The 23633-nt window shown below is 42.0% G+C and overlaps 1 protein-coding gene across 1 annotated transcript in view; it reads right to left on the bottom strand.

The window, feature by feature from the left end:
• Window positions 1-23253, bottom strand: part of GNAL (G protein subunit alpha L) — a 312920-nt gene extending 289667 nt beyond the window's left edge. Inside the window, exon 1 of the mRNA XM_006117488.3 lies at window positions 22410-23253. Coding sequence (XP_006117550.2) covers window positions 22410-22881 — 472 coding nt within the window. The 5' untranslated portion in view covers window positions 22882-23253. The remainder of the gene's footprint in view (window positions 1-22409) is intronic.
• Window positions 23254-23633: the final 380 nt, after the last annotated feature.

The following is a 23633-nucleotide window of genomic DNA, read 5'->3' as shown; positions in this document are numbered from 1 at the left end:
AAGGCACCTAGCAAAGGTGTCAGCCCGGGGGGGGGGGGGGGCGGGGCGGGGAAGAGGGAGGTCTCTCTCTCGAGATGGGAGACACTTCTCCCTCCAAGAACAGACTTCTTGAAATGTGTAAGTAGGGAAAAGTTTTAGATAGTCCGTTAGGGTTTATTGTTTTCCGTGTTTGGAAATCATGTCTGACCTGGCTAATTGTTTTCTCTTTTGTAACTAAGGTTTACAGCCTAGGGACTTTAAGATGGCTCTGCATAGGATAGGAATCTTTTGTTTCAGTTTGACCCCCTCCTCCCAGCTTCTAATGGAAAAGTACAGAGTTTAAGATGGATCCCATTATCAGGTGACATAGTGATGGATATCTGCAAGGCCTATCTCACTACTTCACAAACTGACCCACAGGTCTGCAAGTTCAAGTTCCTTTGTTTCTTGCTGATGGGCCATCACAACCCTAAAGTGAGGAGGACCATTCCCCATGCCAAATATGGGACACCGGGGGGGGGGGGGGGGAGGGAGGATGGGCTGCTGGCACTTGGGGGGGGGGGGGGGTTCAGCCCTGCAGTTGACCGGGAGGGGAGGGGAGAAGGTGGGAACCACCGGCATTAAGAGCTTCAGCTCTGCATAGGGGGGGAACCAGTGCTTGAGGCTCCAGCCCCCAGTGGGAGGGTGAAGAGGAGCCGCCAGCATTCTATGCCAACAGGAAACAAAATGGCTTAAGCTCTGGAGTACCAGCAGCTCCTCGTCCACCTTACCCCACTGCAGGAATGAAGTCTAGCCCTGCAGCATGCAGGATGGGGAGAGGAGCTGCTAGTGCTTGAGGCTTCAGCAGCTGAAACCAGGAGTGCTGGCAGCTTCTCCCTACCTTCTACTGCAGAGGAAATATGGGACAATGTGCCCATTTAAAAAAAAAAAAAAAAAAAAAAGTCAGGACCTTAAATATGGGACTGTCCTGGTGTTGGATTAAGAGTTTTATATCTTTTTATTTTTGTATGTTAGGTTTAATAATATATGATTTGTGTTAAGGTAGGGATAGATATTTAGGTTTTTAATTAAATATATATTTTCTAATACTGTTGTAATGTAATACATCTAACATTTTTCCAATTAAGCCCTTTAGTTAGATATATATTTATTTGTTTTAAAGTTTAGTAAGTAAAGAGATGGGTTGTGGTATTGTGTCTGTTAATGAGATTAGAAATATTGAAGGCCCAGGCCTTCAATGTGAATTGTTTTAATTACAAGATTTAGTAAGATTTAATTTACAGTGCCTTTTGCTTAATATAAAACACTGCTGTTTGTATACCTTTGAAGGTCTCTGTGAAAAGACTTTATGTGAATGAGAAATGTATCATCATAAAAATAAGGTGTGAAGGTTGGTTTTAGAGCCAGATGGCCAAGAAAGGAGGGGGTAATGTGGGTGAAGACAGACTGATCGGCATCAAAAGAGCCATCAAGCATGCATCCACAATTAAGGAGGGATAAATTGACGACTTTAAAGGTGAAGGTTGGCATCCCTGAAAATAATTGATTAAATCCAGAACAGGATAACTCTCTCTCAGATGTTTGGAATGGTAACATCAAAAAATAACACATCGGACACAGAATGACACAGCAAAATCCATAGACTTCAACAGAGAAAAAGATTATAAAAGCAGGGTGCTTGCTATGGAACTTTGGGTTCGTCTTGACACCAACTCCAGGGACATCAGATCGCGATTGACAGAACTCGGCTCCTTCTCTGTGATCGATCTGGCTGGCCACTACATTGATCCAGACTCTGGACTGGTAACTATAACATCGACTGGCAGGACTGTGTGTGTATGGTGTGTGTGCGTGACTGAAAAACATATGCTAACTGTTGTATTCTCAATAAATGTGGCATACTTCCTTTTCCCCTATAAAAGATCTCATGTGCTTTGTATAGCATAACGCTAGTAAAAATGGGAACACTAGTTTAAAAAAAAAAAGTCACCCTACCTATTCTAAAGTGTCACCAGTGGAAGTGACCCAAAGCAGCAAATATGCAATTAGATAAATATTTCAATATTCCTAACCATCTAAAAAATTATACATGCATACAAATAGAATAATCATATTCAGTAGATTACAACTTTTCCCATGGTATCACATAAAGTATCTTGCGTAATACATATTCCAGTTAAGTCATTCATGTTCATAAGCATATTCCCATAAATATGGAATGCCTGTCACAGATATGTATATAAAAAAAACAAAAAAATTACCAACCTTTTTCTTACCAGGAATTATCTAAAATTCAGCCTCTCCTACCCCCCACTAGTTGTACAGACTGTAATCCATATCTTGTAATCTGTCATGCTGATAGTCACTGTGCTTTTAATTTATGATTTCTATGCCAACAGGAAACAAAATGTCACTGAACCTTTGACTAGCAGCTAACATGTTGCTGTAAAAACCAGAGAGGAAATGCTTCTGAGGTTTTGGAGAAAAGAGGAAGTTGCTGCTGGCTTAAAATGAAATAAAATGAAATAAACCTTTATAGGTCATCTAAATCTGCATCCTTTTGATTCATTGGGCTATGTCTAATGTACATTGTAAAGCAAATTCTTGCTACTACCTTGCCCCTGAAACCTGTAAGAAGGCAGCGGTAGGAAAAGTAGAAAGGTAACAAACCTTACATGAGATTAATTATTGTTTTATAAGGATTACTGGTTTTGTTACTTGCATATTTGTATCAGCCAAAATGCAGTCATAAAACTTTGGTGTTTAAATCAGTTGCTGTGCATCATAAGTCCAAAAATAGGAATCAAGTTAGCTGCAATTTCGTATATATCCAGCATAGTAAAGGAAGGCACAACATATAATCGTTCTGCTTTGATACTTCCTGTGTAAAGCAAAATGTAGCCTCATTTGTTACCTACTAACTAAATCATACTTATTATTACAAGCCTTAATTCTGCCCCCCAAAGAAGAAGACTCATCTCTTGCAAATCATAGTTGCTACTATCTGGCTGCGCAGCGCTGACAGCAGCAGAGAAGTAAGGGTTGCATTATATGGTACAGCCACCCCTAATTCTGTGCTAATGTTGGAGGTTCGTTGCCTTCAGGTTGGGCACCTGGCCAACTGCCGCTGCTCTCCAACAAGTTCTGAAGTCAGTGCAGAAGTAAGGTTGGCAATACAACAACCCTCCTAAAAAATAACCTTGCGACTGCTAATGCAACTCCCTTTTGGGTCAGGACCTCCAATTTGAGAAACACTGGTCTACTCTGTGAAGTCTGTATAGTAAAGGGTTAAAAACACACAAGAAACCAGATTTCACAAGGGGAATGGGCAAGAGGGACCACACCAGATTTCATGGTCCATGATGCGCTTCTGATGGCTGTGAATTTGGTAGGGCCTTAATGATACATGAAGCACCATGAGATGGCAAGGTAACAGCATTTAAATACCAGAGAAGGAAAACTCAGTCATTGCTTGTCTTGTTTCATGTGGCATTATATGTACTTATACTGACATTAATGTCAATGTCTGCAACAAGATCAGTCAGTTCAGAAAAGTTTAAGACAAACCTTGTACATGCTTCTCTGAAGACCAACTTGGGCAGCTCAACATTTTGTATTATAATAAAGACAAACTCAAATTAAAAGAGCTTTGAAAATCTGAAATAATCTCCTGACTCTAGCAAAAAAAAAAAAAAAAAAAAAAAGTGTACGCATTCCGGTATCCATTAACAAAAAGCCCAAGAGTCTTCCCATCTACCCCCCAGCCTCTTGAAAACTGGTCAAAATCCTGTTAGACAGTTTGAGATTTGTTACAAAAATAAAGCTTTAACTTTTGATTATCAACATTTGTCTTTAAATTGATTGTCTGAACCCTCCTTTAATTTCCCAGAATTGTGAAAATTAAAACATAAATGCAACCTATGATTAAAATTAAGTGGTCAAAATAAGTCTATATTATCCACCAAACTTCTAAATATTTTGTTAATTAAGTTTTGATAAGCTTAAAAAAAAAAGTTATGCCCACATGCCACTGGATCTGATCCAACAAGCTCTTCACAAATCACTGCAAATTTCCTGTTTTAGCTGCGAGAATATCTACTAAAATATTTTGGCATTATTTCCTTTTAGAGTTATTGCACTGTAGTATTTCATTATGAAGTAAACCCATGACTTTGTGTGTTACAATATTAATGTAATAGTGACAGCCACAGCTAGTGAGCGTGAACACTGCGCACATATCCAGTAAGGATGTAAGAGTTTAACCAGTTAACCGATTGTGGCCAGACAGCCCGCCTCCATCACATCCATCTTATTTGCCTTCCTAAAGCATACAGGACAGAGAAGGAGCAATAAAATCAGCATAGTCTATGCTGGCTCATCTGATCCTGAGAAGCTGAAACATAGATATGAGGAGAGATCAGGATATGCGAGACTGCCACCGGCTGGCACCTATGTTGATTCGAACACACACACAGTCCCTGGAAGAGGCATTTCCCACTGAGAAAAGAATCCCCAGTAATTCTAATTTAGTTATCTCTCTTACAAGTGTAAATTAAGTTCACAACTCCCTTGTAAGAACTGGTCTCACAGCAGACAGACCAGCATCAATTGGCATTACAGATAAGAAAGAGAAATACGTGACCCCATGAGTATAAAAGATGGGCCCAGCACACACTCACTTGGAGTGTCATTCTACCCTCTACCTGCTGGTAGGGTTAGGTATTTGACCTCCCGAGGTTCTATGGGGACGCCCACCTCGTATTTTCATCTTTCCTAGGAATTGAGGGACCGGCCCTGGCCTGACATGCTGGAGTGGAGAGGCACAGAAGGGGGTAAAAATTGTACCTGGATGTGGTCCTCTGTCTTAAGTGTACACATAGAAAGAATAAGCTGTTACTTGGTACCATTATTTCTATTTTTCTATCTTTATCTTCTTTGTAACCATTTTTAAGATCCATATTTTGCTAGCAGTATCTATATTTTGCTAGTAGTTAAGAAATAGAGCAATAGCCATTGTAACCATATGATTTATAAGCTTCTTTAATAAACCTGTAACTGTTTAAGCTTTAACCTGACTCTTTCAGTTGCTGTAACAGAACCAAGCACAATTTAAAAGAACTTCAGCCGGTCTTAAGGGACAGATATAGGGAGCCCTGACCGTTGGCTGACACCGATAGGGTTGCCAGTTCTCAGATTTTGAACCGGACAGTCTAATATTTGAGCTTTCTGTTCGAGAAACAAATTGAGAAAATATAAATGTCCAGTATTTTCTAAGTAAGATGCAATATAGATTGTGATGTAATGTCAAGCGTGTCCAATATTTTTGTTGAAACCATCTGGCAACCCTATTAACCGATAAGCTAATGCTTATTGTCAGGGCTCGACAATCTATGTAATCTACTCGCCCATGGCGAGTAGATTACATCCTGGAAGAGCCGGGTTTGGGCGATCTGCACATGCACAGAACGATCTGCGCATGCGCAGAACGTTGGACAGCGCGGCTGGCAAGCGGGGCTCACCAAGACTCAGCGAGCCCTGCTTATTGGTTCCTGTTAGATTTAAAACTCTGCTAGGGAGTGCTGGGGCAGGGCCTAGCACCCTGCGTGGGACATTATCCCCTTTCCCTTCCTACACATACATCCCCAGATCAAACATTTAACCACGTAACTGATAGAATTTTGATTTGTTATAAAAGTTATTCCTTTGTCTATGTAGTCTTAGTAGATCCTGTCTTCTCTATGCTGTCTCTTAGGTTTTAAGTTCTTCAGGGAAAGACCCTGTTTTTTGTAATACCATCTGGAGATTTCCATGTCACTTGATGAATTTCTTTGGGGAAATATTTGTTCCACTTTATCACAAGGTTATTCATAGTGCAAATTACTACTACTAGTTGTTCACACTTTTGGCTCATGTCCAAGCCTCTGCCTCACTAACCCATCATTGTTACTTCCGAACTCTGAGTTTAAAAAAAATATATCATTCAGTCATGGACACATTTTGGGAACTTGGTTAACGTACCTTGTAACAATTAATAAAAAGCCTCATCTGGCTTTTTTGTTGGTCCATAACATTAAGATAGAGTTTGTAAAAAAATGGAGTCTGAAAAGGAGTTCTAATCATTATTATTTCTTTAACTGAGTCCCACTCAGTGCTCTTGCTTTGCTTCATTTAACACCAGGATTGCTACACTAACTTCATGTGTACCATTCCCATTCCCATACAGATGTGGGCAATAACCATAGCCTTCACTAAATTAAGATAAATTTGAAGAGGATGAAGAAGGTTAAAAGAAGGCAGTGTACAATTAAAAGTTCTAAACACAACAAGGTTGCAACATAACCTTATGACAAGAAATACGGACACCATCAGAAAAGAGAAAAGGAGGCTAAAGTAGAGAAACATTACAAAGAAGAATGGAGAAAGCTGCCAAATCCATTAACATGATACTCAGAAGCCTGAACTCATCAGCCCAAAACTGAAATAAATGGACACTCTAGATAATGGAGAGTGCAGGCGGATAATGAAGGGAAAAAACCCCTGCCATTTGTCTTGTGTGGCTGGCATTACGAAAAGATGTGTAAACAATACTGAAGTAATAGCCATTTTTTAAATGGGACAAGAAATAGCAAGCTCGCACTTCCAGATAGACACTTACAAAATGTGGGCACGTGCTGTTTTAATACAAAGCCAAGATTTGGGGGGCTGAGGGGAGAACCAACTTCATTTGTCACTGGTTGGATATAGTGGATTTTTGAAGCCTCTGACACGTAGGCATTCCTACAACACTTCGAAGTCTTATTAGTCAACACACTTGCTGGGAAAAAACCAAAAACAAACAAAAAAAACCCTCACACAGCTGGCATAAAGATACTTGTAATGTGCACACATCTGATATTTACTGACCCTTAAAAAAAAAATCTACATTAGAATGCAATTGATTTACATCTCCAAATTCCACAGAAGCCTATTCTGAACTCTCTAAGGTCATAGAAAGATTCTATCTTATAACTGAGGGCTTATGTTGCACAGCAGAGTTGAATATTTTGTGCAAGATTCACCGGCCTTTTAAAGAAGGCAGAAAAAGCAAATTGCTCTGCAGTCAACTACATTTTCAAATAACAAACAGCTTATTGCAACTTCTGTAAACTTCATTCCATGAGGAATAATGCCTATTCTAAAATAGTTATAGTGTGGATGCTCCAGTGCTGCTATTTCAAAATATCTCCTGCCCAGGGCCATTCAAACTAATTACTCCCAAGTATCTCCTGGGGCTCTAAATTGATGTAGCATGTCCACATTAGTGAAGCCTGCCTCATACTAATTTTGAGGCTTCCCTGTAGTGTAGACATGCTATTTCAACATAAGCCATTTTGGAGTATTTCTTCTGGAACAGCTTATTTCAAAAAAAAATGTGCAGTGTAGATCAGCGTCTCTCAACTTTTTTTTTTTTTTTTTTAAATAGAGTACTCTCTTTTAAAAAAAATTATAAGTACCCCCAGTACCTACAGTTTTCAGACACACACTTTTTTTCTACCATTGCAACACATTTGTTAAGCAACTTACTCATAGCTGGGAAGGACATGAAATGTGTGTGTAAAAAGTACAAAAATAATAAAGTGCTGTACAACTTAAAACAAAAATTCAGTTCTCCAAATTTCAGTTGTGTTGGTGTACCCCCCAGACGTCTCTCAAGTACCCCGAGAGTACTCGTACCACTGGTTGAGAAACACTGCTGTAGATGTACCCAAAATGTGTTAGAAGTGAGATATGGAATATATTGCATAGCTCAAACATCTTCCATTTAAAGGTTACAACAGAAACGCTATGCACAAAGTGGCATTCTGGTTTATTGTTACTGCAAATATTTTCAGGCCACTGTTCCCACTAAGGTACATACCTGCATGCTTGCAGACAATAAATAAATAAATAAATAAATTCTGAGCCCACCCACCTCCTTTGCAGAGCTGCGCAGCAACACTCACCTTCCTGAACCTGGAAGTGGGCCGGGGATGGGGATGGGGATGGGGATGGGGCTGCAGCGGGAGGCAGCTGCTCCGGCTGCCACCAGGGTCAAAGCCATGTTGGCAGGCAGCTACCGCCAAGACGGAGGCCACATGGCAAGCGGCTGCCGCCGCCTGGGATTGGGACCGTGGGGATAGCAAGCAGCTGCTGCCATGGGGTGTTGGGGCCATGCGGCTAGCAGAGAGAACAGTGGGGAGGGATGATGAAGGAGGAGACATGGGCTACGGGTACATTATAGCCTTCTTCTGGAAAAGCTTATGCCAGGCATGTCCAAAGTCCGGCCCGCGGGCCAATTGCAGCCCGCGGTCAGATTTAATACGGCCCCCGCTTCTCCCGGCTCCCTGGTGCTCCTTTTAACTGGCGCGCGCAGCGCGCCGCTTCGGGCCGCGCTGCCACCGCAGTCCTAGTCTCTGCCCTGTAGGGCATGTCCGCAGCCCCGCTTCCCCGCTTGGCTGTGGGTTTGCCCTGCCCCCGGACCGCCCTGAGGCCGGCGTGCCCCCTGCGCTCTCCGACCCCGCGGGCCCTCCGCTTTGGGGCTGAGAGTGCGGGGACAGCCCCCGCTTCCTCCCCCTCTCCTGGCTCCCTGGTGCTCTTTTGAACTGGCGCACGCAGCGCGCCGCTTCCGGCCGTGCCGCCGCCGTCCATGGCGGCCGCTGCGGTCCTAAAGCCTGCCATGTAGGGCACGTCCGCAGCCCCGCTAGGCTGCGGGTTCGCCCTGACCCCATGCCGCCGTGAGGCCAGCGTGCCCTGCGCTCTCCGCCCGCCTCCAACCCTGCGGGCCCTCTGCCTTGGGGCTGAGAGTGCGGGGACGGACTCCGCAGCTGCTGAGATCAGGAAATATCTCAGTATCTGTGATTGGCCCTGCGCACTGTCAGCTTCCTGGCGGGCTCAGGCACGTGGAGCTGCGAACACGCCCGAGCTCATCATTAGACACTTCACCACAAACAGCCACAAAGGCAAGAGAATTCTTGTTGGGCAGTGTATTAGTGCAGTGTATTACTTGGGCAGTGTATTAAACCTCTGGCACTGCGCTCACATGATCCCTTCCCCTTCTGGACAATTTAAAAAAAATGGCGACTGTAAATAAGAGAAGGAAAGTTGACAGTGAGGGCCACCGCTTCCAGGACAGGTGGAAAGTGGAATATTTCTTCACTGAAATACAGAATCACTGTGTTTGTCTGATATGCCAAGAGACTGTGGCTGTTTATAAGGAATTTAATGTCAAGAGACACTACCAGTCGAGACATAGCGCATATGACAAGCTAACAGGGCACGACCACAGTGAAAAGTTGAAGCAACTTGAAGCTGTTTTAATGTCACAACAGCAATTTTTCATAAGAGCCCGTGAGTCAAATGAAAATGCCACAAGGGCGAGCTATGAGGTGGCAACGTTAATTGCTAAAAATTGCAAATCTTTTGCTGAGGGTGACTTTATCAAAGAATGCGTTATGAAAATGGTTGAGAATATCTGTCCCGAGAAGAAGCAAGAGTTTGCCAACATTTGCCTGGCTCGTAACACTGTAGCACGGAGAATTGAAGAGATTTCATCAGATATTAAGAGACAGTTGACATCCAAAGGAGTGGATTTTGACTTCTTTTCAATAGCCTGTGATGAAAGCACGGGCCTATCTGACACAGCTCAGTTGCTGATTTTTATGAGAGGGGTGGACGATGAAATGAATGTGACTGAAGAGCTACTTGACCTCCAGAGCCTTACGGACCAAACAAGAGGAAAAGATTTATTTGTTTCTGTTAGTTCCGCCATAGATGACATGAAACTGCCTTGGAACAAAGTTACTGGGATTATTACTGATGGGGCACCTGCCATGGTTGGTGAACGAAGTGGATTATCAACCCTAATCTGTAACAAGGTGATCGAAGAAGGAGGCAAAGCTATTAACTCCATTGTATCATTCATCAACAAGTTCTCTGTGCTAAACATCTCAAATATGATCATGTTATGAAACCGGTGCTAAAGACTATTAATTTTATTCGCTCTAAAGCCCTGTGCCACTGCCAGTTTAAACAGTTTCTACTGGACATCCAGGCTGAATACGAAGATGTTTTATATCACAACGATGTAAGATGGCTCAGTCGGGGGTCTGCACTGCAGCGTTTCTACTCTCTCAGAAAGGAAATCGGAGAATTCTTGGAAACAAAGGGACAACCAATGCGAGAACTATCTGATCCTATTTGGCTGGCTGATTTGGGGTTTCTAGTTGACATAAAGCATCTGAATGTACTGAACACGAGTCTTCAGGGGAAAGATGCAGCGGTGAACCAGCTTTATTCACACCTCAAAGCCTTTGGGACAAAGCTGCAACTTTTCATAAGGCAGTTGTCACAAACACAGCCCAATACCATACATTTTTCAGCGTTGCAGGAAATAATGAACAGTTTTCCACAGGACAATATCAGTGCACAAACTAGCAGGTATGCAGCAGACATTGCATCTCTGGCTGGGAAGTTTAAACGGCGCTTTCAGGATTTTGCAGCTATTGAAAAGGAGATCAGCCTTTTCTCCTCTCCATTCTCTGTTGACCCCGATGATGCTCCAGATCAGCTGCAGCTCGAGCTCATTGAGCTGCATTGTGACAGCGAGTTATGCAGTCGTCACCAACAGCTCTCTCTTGTGAACTTTTACCACTAACTGGATAAGAGCCGGTTTCAAGAGATTCGAACATTGGCTAAGAAAATGCTGAGCTTGTTTGGCTCAACATATATGTGTGAGAAGACATTCTCTGCTATGAACTTTAACAAGAACAGCGTGAGGACAAGACTAAGTGACTCTCACCTGCGTGACATTTTGCGCATCAAAACCACTGCCTTTGAACCAGACTTAGCCTATGTGCTGCAGTCCAGATCTCAGTTTCACCCTTCACATTAGTGTAGGCAAGTTTTTTTTTCAATTGAGATGAATACATTGTAAAATCTCAGTTAATGTCAGTTGGTCTAAATCAGTTATAAATATATTTGGACACAACATGTATAGTTGGTGTTATGTTCCTGTTCATATTTTTTTAACTTAAAAGTTGATAATATGTAATGTACTTTACAATGTTCCTGACATATTTCAGCTTCCTGGATTTTTTTTTCATCTGGCCTTCAGATATGAAAGGCAGAGTGATTTAGCACCTGTTTAGATTTTTCATTTCGTCACATGGATGACAAGTATGCCGTTTGCAATAAACTTTGCATAAAATAGTTAATTTGCATTTAATTTTAATGGTTCAAAGAATGTCAGGCAAAATGGTCAGCCCTCACGCATGTTCACTTCTTCAAATCTGGCCCTCTTTGAAAAAAGTTTGGACACCCCTGGCTTATGCAAATGAAGCATAGCACATCGCTGTGCTTCATTTGTATAATTAATTAGCAGCCACTTTTGCGCAAAAAGGAGATGTGTAGACAGCTCCTTTTTGTGCAAAAATCCTCTCTTGCGCAGGAGCCATTCTTCCTCATTTTTTCCAAGAGGGGCAGCTCATGTGCAAGAGGGGGTTTTTGCACCAAAAGGGAGTCGTCTACAAAAGCCTCTTGCACAAAAGCAGCTGCTAATTAATTATGCAAATGAAGCGTGGCAATATTCCACAACACTCTTCATTTGCATAAACTTTTCCAGAAGAAAGCTACACTGTAGCCAAAGCTACGGATGCTAGCTGTGTACCATGGCAGAAGATGGGGCAGGAGCTAATGCATCTGCACAGTAAGTGGAGCTTACTACTATAAGAATTTAATAATTTTATATGTTAGTAACCAATGGGTGACATCCAAACAATCACATGTGCGCCAATATTGACGGCGTAAGACAAAACTCACTCCTCTCACGGATGGAAATATCTTAAAGGGAACACATTTCAAGCTTTTTGTTTATCTCCACTGTGTGTACTATGAGGAATGGAATGTTTTGCTTCCTCAGTTTTAAAAGGTGGTTTAGACAATGGTCTTGAATTTGTTTCTCAGAAGAGCTGTTTCCTTTTTAGAAGGACACTATCAACTTTAAAACAAAGATATGCTGGGGGTGGTAAAGTTTCGTATCTTCTGTAAATTGCAACTAACTGATATAAATAGAACTGAAAGAAATCAAAACACCTATTTTCTCCAAGAATATTTATTGTGTATTTAAATGTTATGTATAAACCAGCTTAACTATTCCCATGTATAAAGCATTAACCAGCTAAGAGGAAAAAAAGCCTTAGAATTAAAAAAAAAGTTTTAGTGTTCTGTCCATAATAGGACGTTTTGGTGAATTTAAAACACATTTATGTTGATTGTCTCATTTAACTAGCTATTTCAGAGCACGAAAAATTACAATGCAGTGATTCATCAAGTTTTGCCTCAAAACGACTATCAAACATTTTCACTGGAAGACGTAATCTAATGTCATACCTTCATGTTATTACGTTCCAAGACAGGTGTGTTGTCTTTTGATGGTTTGCACACAAAAAGACTAAACATCATACAGAGAGATGCAAAAAGTGCTGAAAACAGAAATATAAAAATTGAATACTGCCTATCATTTATAAGCCCAAACTTAGAAATGAGGGGGGGGAAGGAGAAGAGTTAAATCCTTGACCATGTAACTTTATAGTTTTATATGCAGAAGAATAAAAAAGGTTATTAACAAACATGTACATTGTTAAAAGAATATTTATCACTACTGATCAACTTGCTTTGCAATGATAACCTTACCGATTTTACCCTCCACTGCCTCGTTTTCAACTCAGAAAATATAAGAACAAAATATATGCCATGGCAAACTGTAATCATTAGATGGTCACAGATAATTGCTCTCTAAAGGCCAAATTAATTCCTATTCTAGATCAACTGATAGAAATAACGTATCTGACGAAGTGGGTCTTTGCCCATGAAAGCTTATGCTCCAATACATCTGTTAGTCTAAAAGGTGCCACAGTACTCCTTGTTGCTTTTGATAGAAATAAGTAGATTTACACCAGAACTGAGTTTAGCATCAACTTCCCACTTCCCTTTTCCACCCTGGTGTTTTCTTGGGTTTTTTTATTTTTAGTTTTGTTTTTTCAGTGAAGATTAAGTCTCTTATTGTCTTAAGAAATCTTTTTTTTCCAACAATTTCCTTTGGCCATTAAAGTAAGATGTGCAATATCATAATGCTGCAACAAACAATTACAAATCAGGAGACAGAAAACAAGCTTGTGACTAACAAACCTGCGTGTGGAATTAAAGAAAAATCACCTGGCACAGTATTGCTGTTCTTTCAAATGAAGTATTACAACATTTCTATCTACAGAATTGTTTGATTTTATTTTTAAGATACAAATTTGAAAATTCTATTTACTGCAAAGGAAGATTACACACTGCAAGGAGGGATTATTGTTTGCTTTATATTAAAAAAGGTTAATGAAGTACATTTTCTCCCTTATTTAGAACCCCATTGGATTAGAGAAGGGATTGAGATTTTAGGAATCTATTTTTGACCTTGTCTTCACCTGCAGTGTGATCTTGGTTCAAAAGCATCTGCTGTGTGACTCAGTTTACTCATGTATAAAACAGAATTTATTAGAGCATGAAAGATTTATCGATCCCATGGCAAGTGACAATTCCTTCACTTGTTGCTTATTTCTTTGTAAGTGGAAATCAAGCTTTCTAAATGTTAAATGATACAATGCCAGCTTCTGGTGACTACAGACAGCCCAAGTGCCTTTGCTGCTTGTACTCAGAACTTCATCATCAACAGAAGGAAGTTAGCAAAACTGGTAAGTCTCACTCTAGGGACAGCAGTGCTGCGGAAGAGAATCATGTCATTGTCATTCTGCTGCTTGGGAAAAAAATGAATATCAGCAGAGGCAAAAAAGAGAGGGGGGCAGAATAGTCACAGGAATATCAGCAAAATAAAGTTGAGGGAAGTCTGAGAAAAGTTATCCTATACCATTGCAGTTGGGAGGTTCTGAGGCTTAGGGAAGATGAGAAAATTATTCCTTCCTTACACCACCACATGATGCATGGAGTTGAAGTTTCAGGCACCTAATCATCAGAGATAGCTAAAAGGGAACTATGAAAAGCACTAACTAGTGAAAATGTTAGTACTTCCTCTTTCCCACAAACTGGCTAGGGTGCTGGGTTTCTCACCAGAGAACTTCCCTGAAAGCATGCTGGTAATTCTTTTACTTATACAACTTTTAGACTTATTCCGATACAAAAAAAGATAATACATTTCTATAAAACGTCCATAAAACTGTGGTGCAGGTTAATTTATGAAGTATGATTTAGAATGAATAACGCACTATACAGCATTAACAACACTATAATTATTTGGATAAATCTACAAAGAAAAATGTATGCATGACTGAAATACCACGAGAAGGCCTCTATTATACCGAGGAAAAGTTTTAAAAAAACCTTCATTAAAAATAAGCATTTCTCACCTAAGTTATGGAAGAATGATTAGTTTAAGTTATGTAAATTTAACATTTACTTTCAGACATCCCTTTAATATTTTAAACCCAGTTTACCATTTTAGCTACTGAAAACTATATTAATCTAATGCACTATTGTATTTTAGCGTAAACTTATAAATTAACCAAATGTTTATTTTGACATTTTTTAGGAAATTACTATACAGAGGTCTGAATCCGTAGTGTACTCTGAAGAAATAGACCCTACAATCATCAGAGCAGATACACATTCTTCAAAAGTTACTGCTCCTTTCCACACCCAGTAAGTGTAGAGAAGAGTTTTTAAAGAAGTCCAAACATTTTTTTAGAAGTAAAAAGGCAAAAGTTAGAAATAAGTTAATAATTAGACGAGCAAGGAGTAAAAATAATCAGTGGCTAAAAGCTAAAGGGAAGCTTACAATTGTTAGATCAAGAATCAGTTTGAGTAGCTTACAAAAAATTAATTAAAAAGAAACTAAAATCATATGCACCTAACACTGTCCTGAGCACAATTCTGATTTTTGTTAAGTCCTTACTGAGTGTCTTCCACTTTGGTTGTAAACTCTTCAGAACAAGGACCACCATCTCTTCTGTTTGTATAGTACTTCGCATAATGTCCTCAAGCACTGTGTTTGGTAAAGTGTCAGAATGACCTGGAATTGGTTGTTTTAAGAACCATTTGCTTTAATATGAGGGTGTAATACATAACATACCTTTAATTCTGAGACGTAAGAAATTCGGTTCCTGACACTTGTTAGATCAGGCCTATAATTGCCTACATACAATGGGTCCTGAATCAGTCAGCACAAAACAATAAGATAGTTGGTCTAGTAACACAACATGCAGTGTTCTACCAACAAAAATGTGATTGATATTCCACATAATGTCAGACATAATGCTCCAATTAATCCAGTTACAGCACATGCTATCCTTTGTAGTAATACAGAAGTTTATTAAAAGCACAACAACAGTCAGAGGTTTTTAAGCAGGCTTCTAAGAGACGGGCCAATTTCAGTCTTAAAGAGGAGAGTCGCACTGAAAGAAAGGGTGAACAATTACAGATTTTAAAAACATTTTTAATTAAAAAGAAATCCGTTTAAAATTTAAAATGACAAACTTAAATCAATCATTGAAAAGTGCTGCCTCTAACTCCCATCCAAATTTTAATGAATTAAAGAGTGCTGCTTTTTAAATTATGTACAGAATTGATGGGAAAGAAAAAAAAAAAGTAAATTCTGAGGTTAATTCAAGCTATATAAAGGTATCACTATGTCAGGTACTCTGTTCAAAATATCTGTATAATTTTCAGTCTTTACAACTAAGTGAATACAGGTACAGGTAGTCCCCGAGTTACGCAGATCTGACTTATGTCGGATCCGTACTTACGACCGGGGCTTTTCTCGCCCCGGAGGACACGGGCGGCGGGACCGCTCAGACGTGCCGTGGTCCCGCCGCCCGCATCCTCTGGGGCGATAAAAGCTGCTCTGCGTCTCCCTAGTCTGCTGGGGGAGCCCCCCCAGCAGACCAGGGAGACACGGAGCAAAGCCGTGGAGGACCCAGGCACCAGGACCGCCCAGACGTGCCACGGTGCCGCCGCCAGGGTCCTCCGCGGCTTTGCTCCGTGTCTCCCTGTCTGCTGGGCCCCCCCCCAGGAGACCAGGGAGACGCGGAGCAAAGCTGCGGAGGACCTGGGCGGCGGCACGTTTTGGTCCCGCCGCCCGCGTCTCCATGGTCTGCTGGGGGGCACAGCTAGTGCGCCCCCCCCCCCCCCCCCCCCAGCAGACCAGGCTTTTCTCGCGGACACCTATGGTAGAGCAGCTGGGGCGCTGCCGGTTGGTCCCGCAGCGCTGCTCCTCGGCGCCACTGGACCAACCCGGCAGCACCCCAGCTGCTCTGCCCCAGGCGTCCCCAAGTCAGCCGCTGCTGAAACTGACCAGCGGCTGACTACAGGAAGCCCGAGGCAGAGAAACTCTGCCTCAGGCTTCCCGTAGTCAGCCACTGGTCAGTTTCAGCAGCGGCTGAATCTGGACGCCAGTTCCGACTTAAGTACAAATTCAACTTAAGTACAAACCTACAATCCCTATCTTGTACGTAACCCGGGGACTGCCTGTATTGCAAGTTTTTTTTCTAAATGTAAGGGGATTTCAGTTTCTGTTGTGCAGAAAAGCTTTCCCCATCATTACAGTTTAGCTAAAAGAACATTTTCTTCATTTGGATTAGTTTAATTCAAAGTTGATGAACGAAGTCAGAATTGAAAACAAAACAAAACAGGAAAGCTTGGTTTTCCCTCTTCCAATATACAAGCAACAACTGGGCAGAAAAGGATGACAGTCACCACTAAGATTACTAAGATATAACTGACTGACATATTTGGGGTCAGGAAATAATTTTCTTCCAGATTAGGTGGTCAGAAACCCAGAGTTTTTGCCTTTCTCTGCAGCATGGGACTTGGGTGACTTCCTGGTTTGAAATCAAGTGAGGTAGTGTCTGTGTAGACAAGCTCTATGTGGATGTTAGTTCCCCCCCTTATGGCTGCAAACCCTCTAGGACTGTCATGGAATTTCCAGGAATTAAAGATTAATCTTTAATTCAAGATTATGGTATGTGAGGAAACCTCGGCTCCAGGAATAGTTTTACCAGGTTTGATTAGACATATCTCCCATCGATTTAAGTAATCAGATTCCTGAAATAGCTAGGACAACAAGAGACTTCTCCAGTCAACCAAGTGCTGACTACACTGGGGGGTTAGTTTAAATGTGTTGCTCAGGGGCGTGGAGACACACACACACACACACACACACACACACACACACACACACACACGCACAATTTTGTAGTATTGACCAGGCCTAAGCAATGGATTCTCTGTAACTGGAAGTCTTAAAATTAAGGCCACATCTACACTAGACCCAGCAACTCAACTTAAGGAGAATATGTACCTGGAGGCAGATTACCTTAAAGGTGAGCTTCTCGCGGTCCCCACAGCAGGAGGCTGAAGGGAGCAAATGCTCCCTTCAGCTTCCCTTACTCGTTGCAAAAAGTAGGAGTATTGGATGCTGGCAGAGGCGCCCTCTGAGTTAAGTTTAGTGAGTCTTAACTAGAAGATTGCAGCAACAGCGAGCTTCCTTTTAGTGTAGACAAGGCCTAAGATTTTGAGCACTCCAGTAATTTAGCCAGAGGTTATGGGTGGGTGAGGTTCAATGGTCTACAATGTGCAAGTGATCAGTCAAGAGGATCATGATGGTCCCTTATGACCCTCAAGACTATGAGTACAGCTCTGTGTGGATACAAAAATTGAATCTGCATCCAAGGTCTATGAATATAAAGCAGATATCCACAGATTAAATATATTTTAAAATCTCAAACTCATAAATGCTAAATGCCCAAAAAGACTGGGCAGTCAAATCTGATTTCAGCAGGAGTTAGGCAGCTAACCTTTTTAAGCATTTCTGGAAAAAAAAAAAAAAAAGTCTCATCACACTAGGCACCTGTTTATATCTTTGGGCACTTGAAAACTAAAATATTTAACACAAAATGCATTTTGATTAGGGATGTAAAATCCTGGTTAATCAGTTAAACAGTTAAACCTAAGGTTTAACCAGTTAACCAATTAAACAGGATCCCGTTCCTGCCCCCACCTCCATGTGGGGGAGGCCAAATTCCTGCTTCCTCCCTCCCTCCCCCACACTATGCAGGGCAGGCTTGCTCCTGCTCCCAGTTACCAATTCACATCCCTAATTTTGATCAACTTTGTTTTCTAGCATATCCAGCACAATTACTATAGTTTTAGGTATCTAAAAAAAATCCAAATATTAAAATGCTGCTTTTGTATATTGAATTGAATGGAAATTGGAATTCAAAACACAAACTTGACAAACACCCAAAAAAAAATCGTTGCCCTAGTAAATAAGCAGTGCACTATTCATCATCTTTTAAAAATGTAAACTGAGACTGAATAAATCCATGTAACCCTAGACAGAATATATTCTCCTAGAAAATAATTACCTCTACTTTTCTTGTAAAAATGAGATTTGGTTATAAATCAGCATATATTAATGGTGGTTATGCCAACCAGAGAGTACAAATGTAAAACAAGATTAAAAGCAATTATTTAAAAATCAACATTTCCAGCCTGATTTTAAAAAAACCCTGTGATTTAAAAATCAATCCATGTTAGGGGAAAAATACCACCTAGAGGTGTAAGTACACCTGTTGTTTTAGTGCACCTTTGTGTGTTAATAAACCCTTAGAAAAATTATGTGGTGAGAACTCACAGCCTTCAATTCTCGGTTAATGAAGCAGAAATGGAGAGCAAAAGAGATTATATGACTAAATAACTCAATAAACATGCATAAATTATCAGTGGTACATCAAAGAATCAAATTTAAAGTTCTACTGATAAGTTACTTTGGTAACTGAATAATCATAACATGCCAATTTAAAATAAAATGGGCATCACATGAATTGTCAGAAATTATATACATCTTCATAGAGTCATATTGTTTAAGGGCAGAACAGACTATTATATAATCAAATCTGACCTTACGTACATTACAGGCCACTAAACCTTGCCCAGCCATCCCTGCAGTAAGACCAGCAATCAGAATTAGATCAAAGTATTATAAACCCCAGGAGACAAGTCTATGTGCCACTGGCACAGAACAGGAGGAACTGAGATGCATCAATGCATGAGGCCCCCCCACAAAGGCAGGGAATGCATGTGGAGAGATATGCCTAGATCAGTGTTTCTAAACCAGTGGTACGAGTGCCCTTGGGGCACTTGATAGAATTCGGGGGAGGTGGGGAACGTCAACAAAATCTGAAATTTGGAGAAAACTGAATTTTCGTTTTAAGTTTTACAGCACTTTATTATTTTTGTACTTTTTACACCCAAAAATTTCATTGCAGGCTACAGTTTAATTTTTTTTTTAAAAACAAGTGTGTTGCAATGGTAGAACAAAAAATTGTGTGTCTGAAAACTGGAGGTACTGGGGGTACTTTTTTTTTTTGAGGGGTACTTTTTTTTTTTTTTTTTTAAATAAAGGGTTGAGAAACACTGGCCTAGATGATCCTACTCTACCCTAAAATCCTAACAGTTTCTGAATTATCTACTAGAGGGCTCAAGAAGGCCTATGTAACACAAGATAGTTGTTACCAGAGGATTTTTTTCCATAAAAAAGTGGTAAAGAAAAAAAAAAGTGTTGGGAGGTGGGGGTGGGGGTGGGGGGGGGAAATCACCAGATTCAAGAACTTTACAATTGCAATTAGGAAGAAAAAAAATAGCATACACTGTTAAGACTTTCAGCAATCATAATGTACATACTGTATTCAATGACACAAGGCTAATTCCTTCTATGTTAACTGAAATAAATTATTGCATAAAATAGTGCTTTATTATCTAGCATAAAATATACATAGAAGAATGTCTCTCCCACCTTTTTTTCCCATTTTTTTAACTGTCAGTGACCTCTTTAAAATTATCAATTTAAACCCTGATCTTGCAGCTAGTTTCAGCCCTGCGATTGCCTTCATTCATGTAGAAGAACAAGGGGTTCACAGGAGTGGACCTTACAGATGGACTCAGAAATTAATGTTACAGTGAGATACCTAGTGCATTTGTTCAGAATTATCCAGAAAAAAACCCTTGCTACTTATCCCTAAGATGTCTGAACTTTCTTTGTAAATCAACACAAAATTACTGTACATGAAACAGGGGAATATATTTCTCTATTTTGTTTGTTGCCTTTGTGTGGATCTGTATCACTGTCAGGGTTTTTCTTGTATAGACAGTTTTCTTTTTGTGTTGATATTTCACACAGCAAGAGAGTTTTGGTGAGCAGACTTCCGGGCAGGAAAGATAGCCTACCTATTTTTTTTTAAGGTAGGCTATATTTTAAGTCAACAGTGCCCTTTTATTAAAAAAGGATTTTCTATGCACACAAGAATAAACAAGGAAAAAGATGAATTAGACTGAGCTTAAACAACTTACTTGATATACTTGAAAAAAAAAATGAACTGCAAAGAGGGGAGAAACATTTTGCTGGTTACTGTTTCTTTGCTATATAGAGACTTTTTAGGAAGGTCATTTTTTCAGTTAATAATTTAGACATAAAAGCTACTATTTTTTCCCCCTGCAGAACATGAATAGTGATAGCAACACAAGGCACTTGCAGCTTTACTCGTCCAAGATGTTGGATGAGACGTCAATTTCTTAGGCCCCAGTTCTAAAAGACACACATGCTAAACTTTACATATTGCAAGTAGTCCTCAGCAGTGTACCACAGTGCATAAAAGTTAAGCACATGGTTAAATCCTTCCTGTACTGGGGCCTAGGACAGCAGCACATCATTGCCTCTTCCCTAATTTGACAACAGGAAGAGATGTAGATTAGACTGCAATTACTATTCAGATTTTTGAAGCGTTGAGCTAATAATGTTGGTATAGGTATCAGCTTATTGGGAGGGGAAAGAGGAAAAGCAGCATCCTTCTTAGAGATTTTTTTGTCTCTCTGATTTGTTATTTTATTACCTTCCCATTACAGACTACACTCACTTCACCTATTTGCCAGCAACCTGTTGTTTGAACAACAACAGGCTCTTAAGAGGCAGGCCAATGTTCAGTGACAACAGCTTCTTCTGTCTACACTGGTATCAACCACAGTATTTTACAGATCAGAAAAAAATTCTTAATAGGACATACATTTTAAACCTTAAGCATTTAAGTTGAACAGGCCAAGCGTGTATTACAGGCCACTTCTGTTTTTATATCCTGCATTTCAAACAGTAGAAATTTGCCTCCCTCCCAATAATAATTATCAGGTGTTCAACTACACCTTAACATAAGGAAGTGTCTTGGAGACTGCCATATATTACATTGTTTTGTTCTTCCTACCCCAAAAGGCAAATGAAGGAATCCGCTAATAGTAAAGTACAGCTGTATAAATAAATATACCTGTCCAGTCTGGAATGCATGTAGAAATCTAAGCCAAATACAGAACACTTATCTGTACAAAAAAATTAATATTTCAACACTAACAAATTAGAGATTTCTTATTACACTCAGGAGGCACAGGAACCCCTTTGCTTAAATCATCCAAAAAAAAAAAATCGCAGTCTAACTATTCTATTTCCTTCAGGTAAGTAGATACTCATACAGTATAAAAGCACACAGAGGTATTAGCTGGGATTAAGCCTCTAGGGAAGACTATTAACTAATTTATGTAAAGAGCAAATGGTCAGCAGCACAGTGTTTAAAAAAAGTCACCCGTGCAGGGTTGGTTTAAAAAAAAAAAAAAGATAGTTGCACCAACGATCCTTGGAACAAGTAGGAGCTATGAGGGGAAAGTAATTCGGTATGGGTATGTATATGCCCTAGTCCTTCCTTAAAATTACCAATCCATTATATCCTAGCACTTCACTTTCCATTAAGCCATCAGAAGTCCAACATAGTAGCAAAAAGAAGTTCTATGACGGAGCAAATTATGTTCAAATTATATTCAAAGCCATTTTCATCTTCCCTGCATCTGATTTTCGAATTCTTGAAATGCCAACACAAGCGCCGTTTACTTCCCGGCTAGACAACACAGACACACACCGCATACCACACACACCTCCTCCTCCTCCTCCCAGCTGAAAATGAAGCCTGCTAATTCCCGTCTCAACATCACTTCTGCTTTGCTGACTGGGTGGAGCAGCTCGCCGTTTTATGGGGCTAAATGACAAACCCTTTTCTCCACAGCAAAACCATTTTCAGATCCTAAGAAGGGGGAGACACAGAGAAGGGAAAGAAAAAAAGGTGGAAACCTGGCTAGAAGAGCAAGACTGGGCTATCAAGCGAAGGGAGAAAGAAAGGAGAAAGAAGAAGGGCCGGGTGGGGGAGCAGAGCGGGGAAGAGGAAGGAGAAGGCCAGACAAAGGAAGGACTATGGGGAACGCCAGGGTGGGCACCTGCTGGCCGGGGCTGCGTGGCGGCGGCGGCCCGGCTCTCCCCCCTGCACACGTACCCAGCAGCAGCAGCCGGTGCGTTTGCTTGTACTCCCGCTTCTGCTCCTTCAGCGCCCGGTCGATGCTCTTGCTGACTTTCCTCGCCTCCTTCTCCGCCTCCCGCTCCTCCAGGCGCAGCTTCTCCCAGGGTCTCTGCAGCGCGGCGGGCTGAGGCGACTGCCGGGGCTGTTTGCCGCCGCCGGGCTTGGGCAGCGGCTGCCACTCCGGGGCCGCCCCATTGCCGCCTCCGTTCTGCAGCAGCAGCGGCGGCGGCGGCCCGTCCGCCTCTCCCCCGGGCTTGTCTGCAGGGCGGAGCGGGCCCCCGGCCCTCGGCTGCCCGCAGCAGCTGCCTCCCCGCGGGGCCCCGAGCGGCTGGGGCGGGGGGGCCGTATGCTCGGCGGGCTGCTCGGGCTCCGAGGCGGCGCTGGAGATGGAGCCGCCTCCGCCGGAGTCCCCGAAGAGCCGCGGGCGCAGGCTGTAGCAGAGCCCCATGGCTCGGTGCCCCTGCCGGGGACTGGCGCTAGCGGGGCGGGGCGGGCCTCAGCGCTCGCCGCTGGCCCTGCGCTGCCGGGGTCCGGGCGGGGAGGGGGCGGCGGGGAGCCCCTCACGGCCCCGTCGGGCCATCTTGCATTTTCCTCTCCGACTCCAGGCGGCTCCTCGGCTCAGATGATCACCTGACACGGAGCTGCCACAGCCGCGTCCACCTTACCGTAAATACCCCAGCGCAAGCCCACCGCGCAGGCACAGAGCGGCGGGGAAGGGAGGCCCTCGGCCCACACGGACAGCCTCACAGCCATCCCCTCCCACAGACCCTGACAGCTCTCCCCTCGCACGTCACAGCCCGCACCAGCTCCTCACACACGCGCCGCCGGCTCCTCCGTGCCCGGAGCCGTCCTCTCGGCCCCCTAGACAGTGTTATCGCTCATGCCTTCCCTCACACGCACAGCCCCCCCGCACTCACTCACCCCTCACCCGTTCCCTTACACCCTCTGTAAACTTCCTCCCTTTCCTCTTTTATACATTCACCCTCACTCCTTTCACACCCTCACTCTGTAAACTTTCTTCCCTGACACCCTCACCCTTAGGCAATGTCTACACAGCAACATTATTTCAAAATAACTAGCGTTATTTTGAAATAACATAGTCCACATCTACACAGACAGAAACACAGAAACCGCAACGGTCGCAAAAACTGAGGGCTTCACTTTCTGTCGTTCCACTGGCACTTATTTCTACATAATGTC

Source organism: Pelodiscus sinensis, chromosome 2 (assembly GCF_049634645.1).
Source record: "Pelodiscus sinensis isolate JC-2024 chromosome 2, ASM4963464v1, whole genome shotgun sequence".
In the NCBI taxonomy this organism is placed as follows: Eukaryota; Metazoa; Chordata; order Testudines; family Trionychidae; genus Pelodiscus; species Pelodiscus sinensis.
This window is presented reverse-complemented; position numbering and strand designations above follow the sequence as displayed.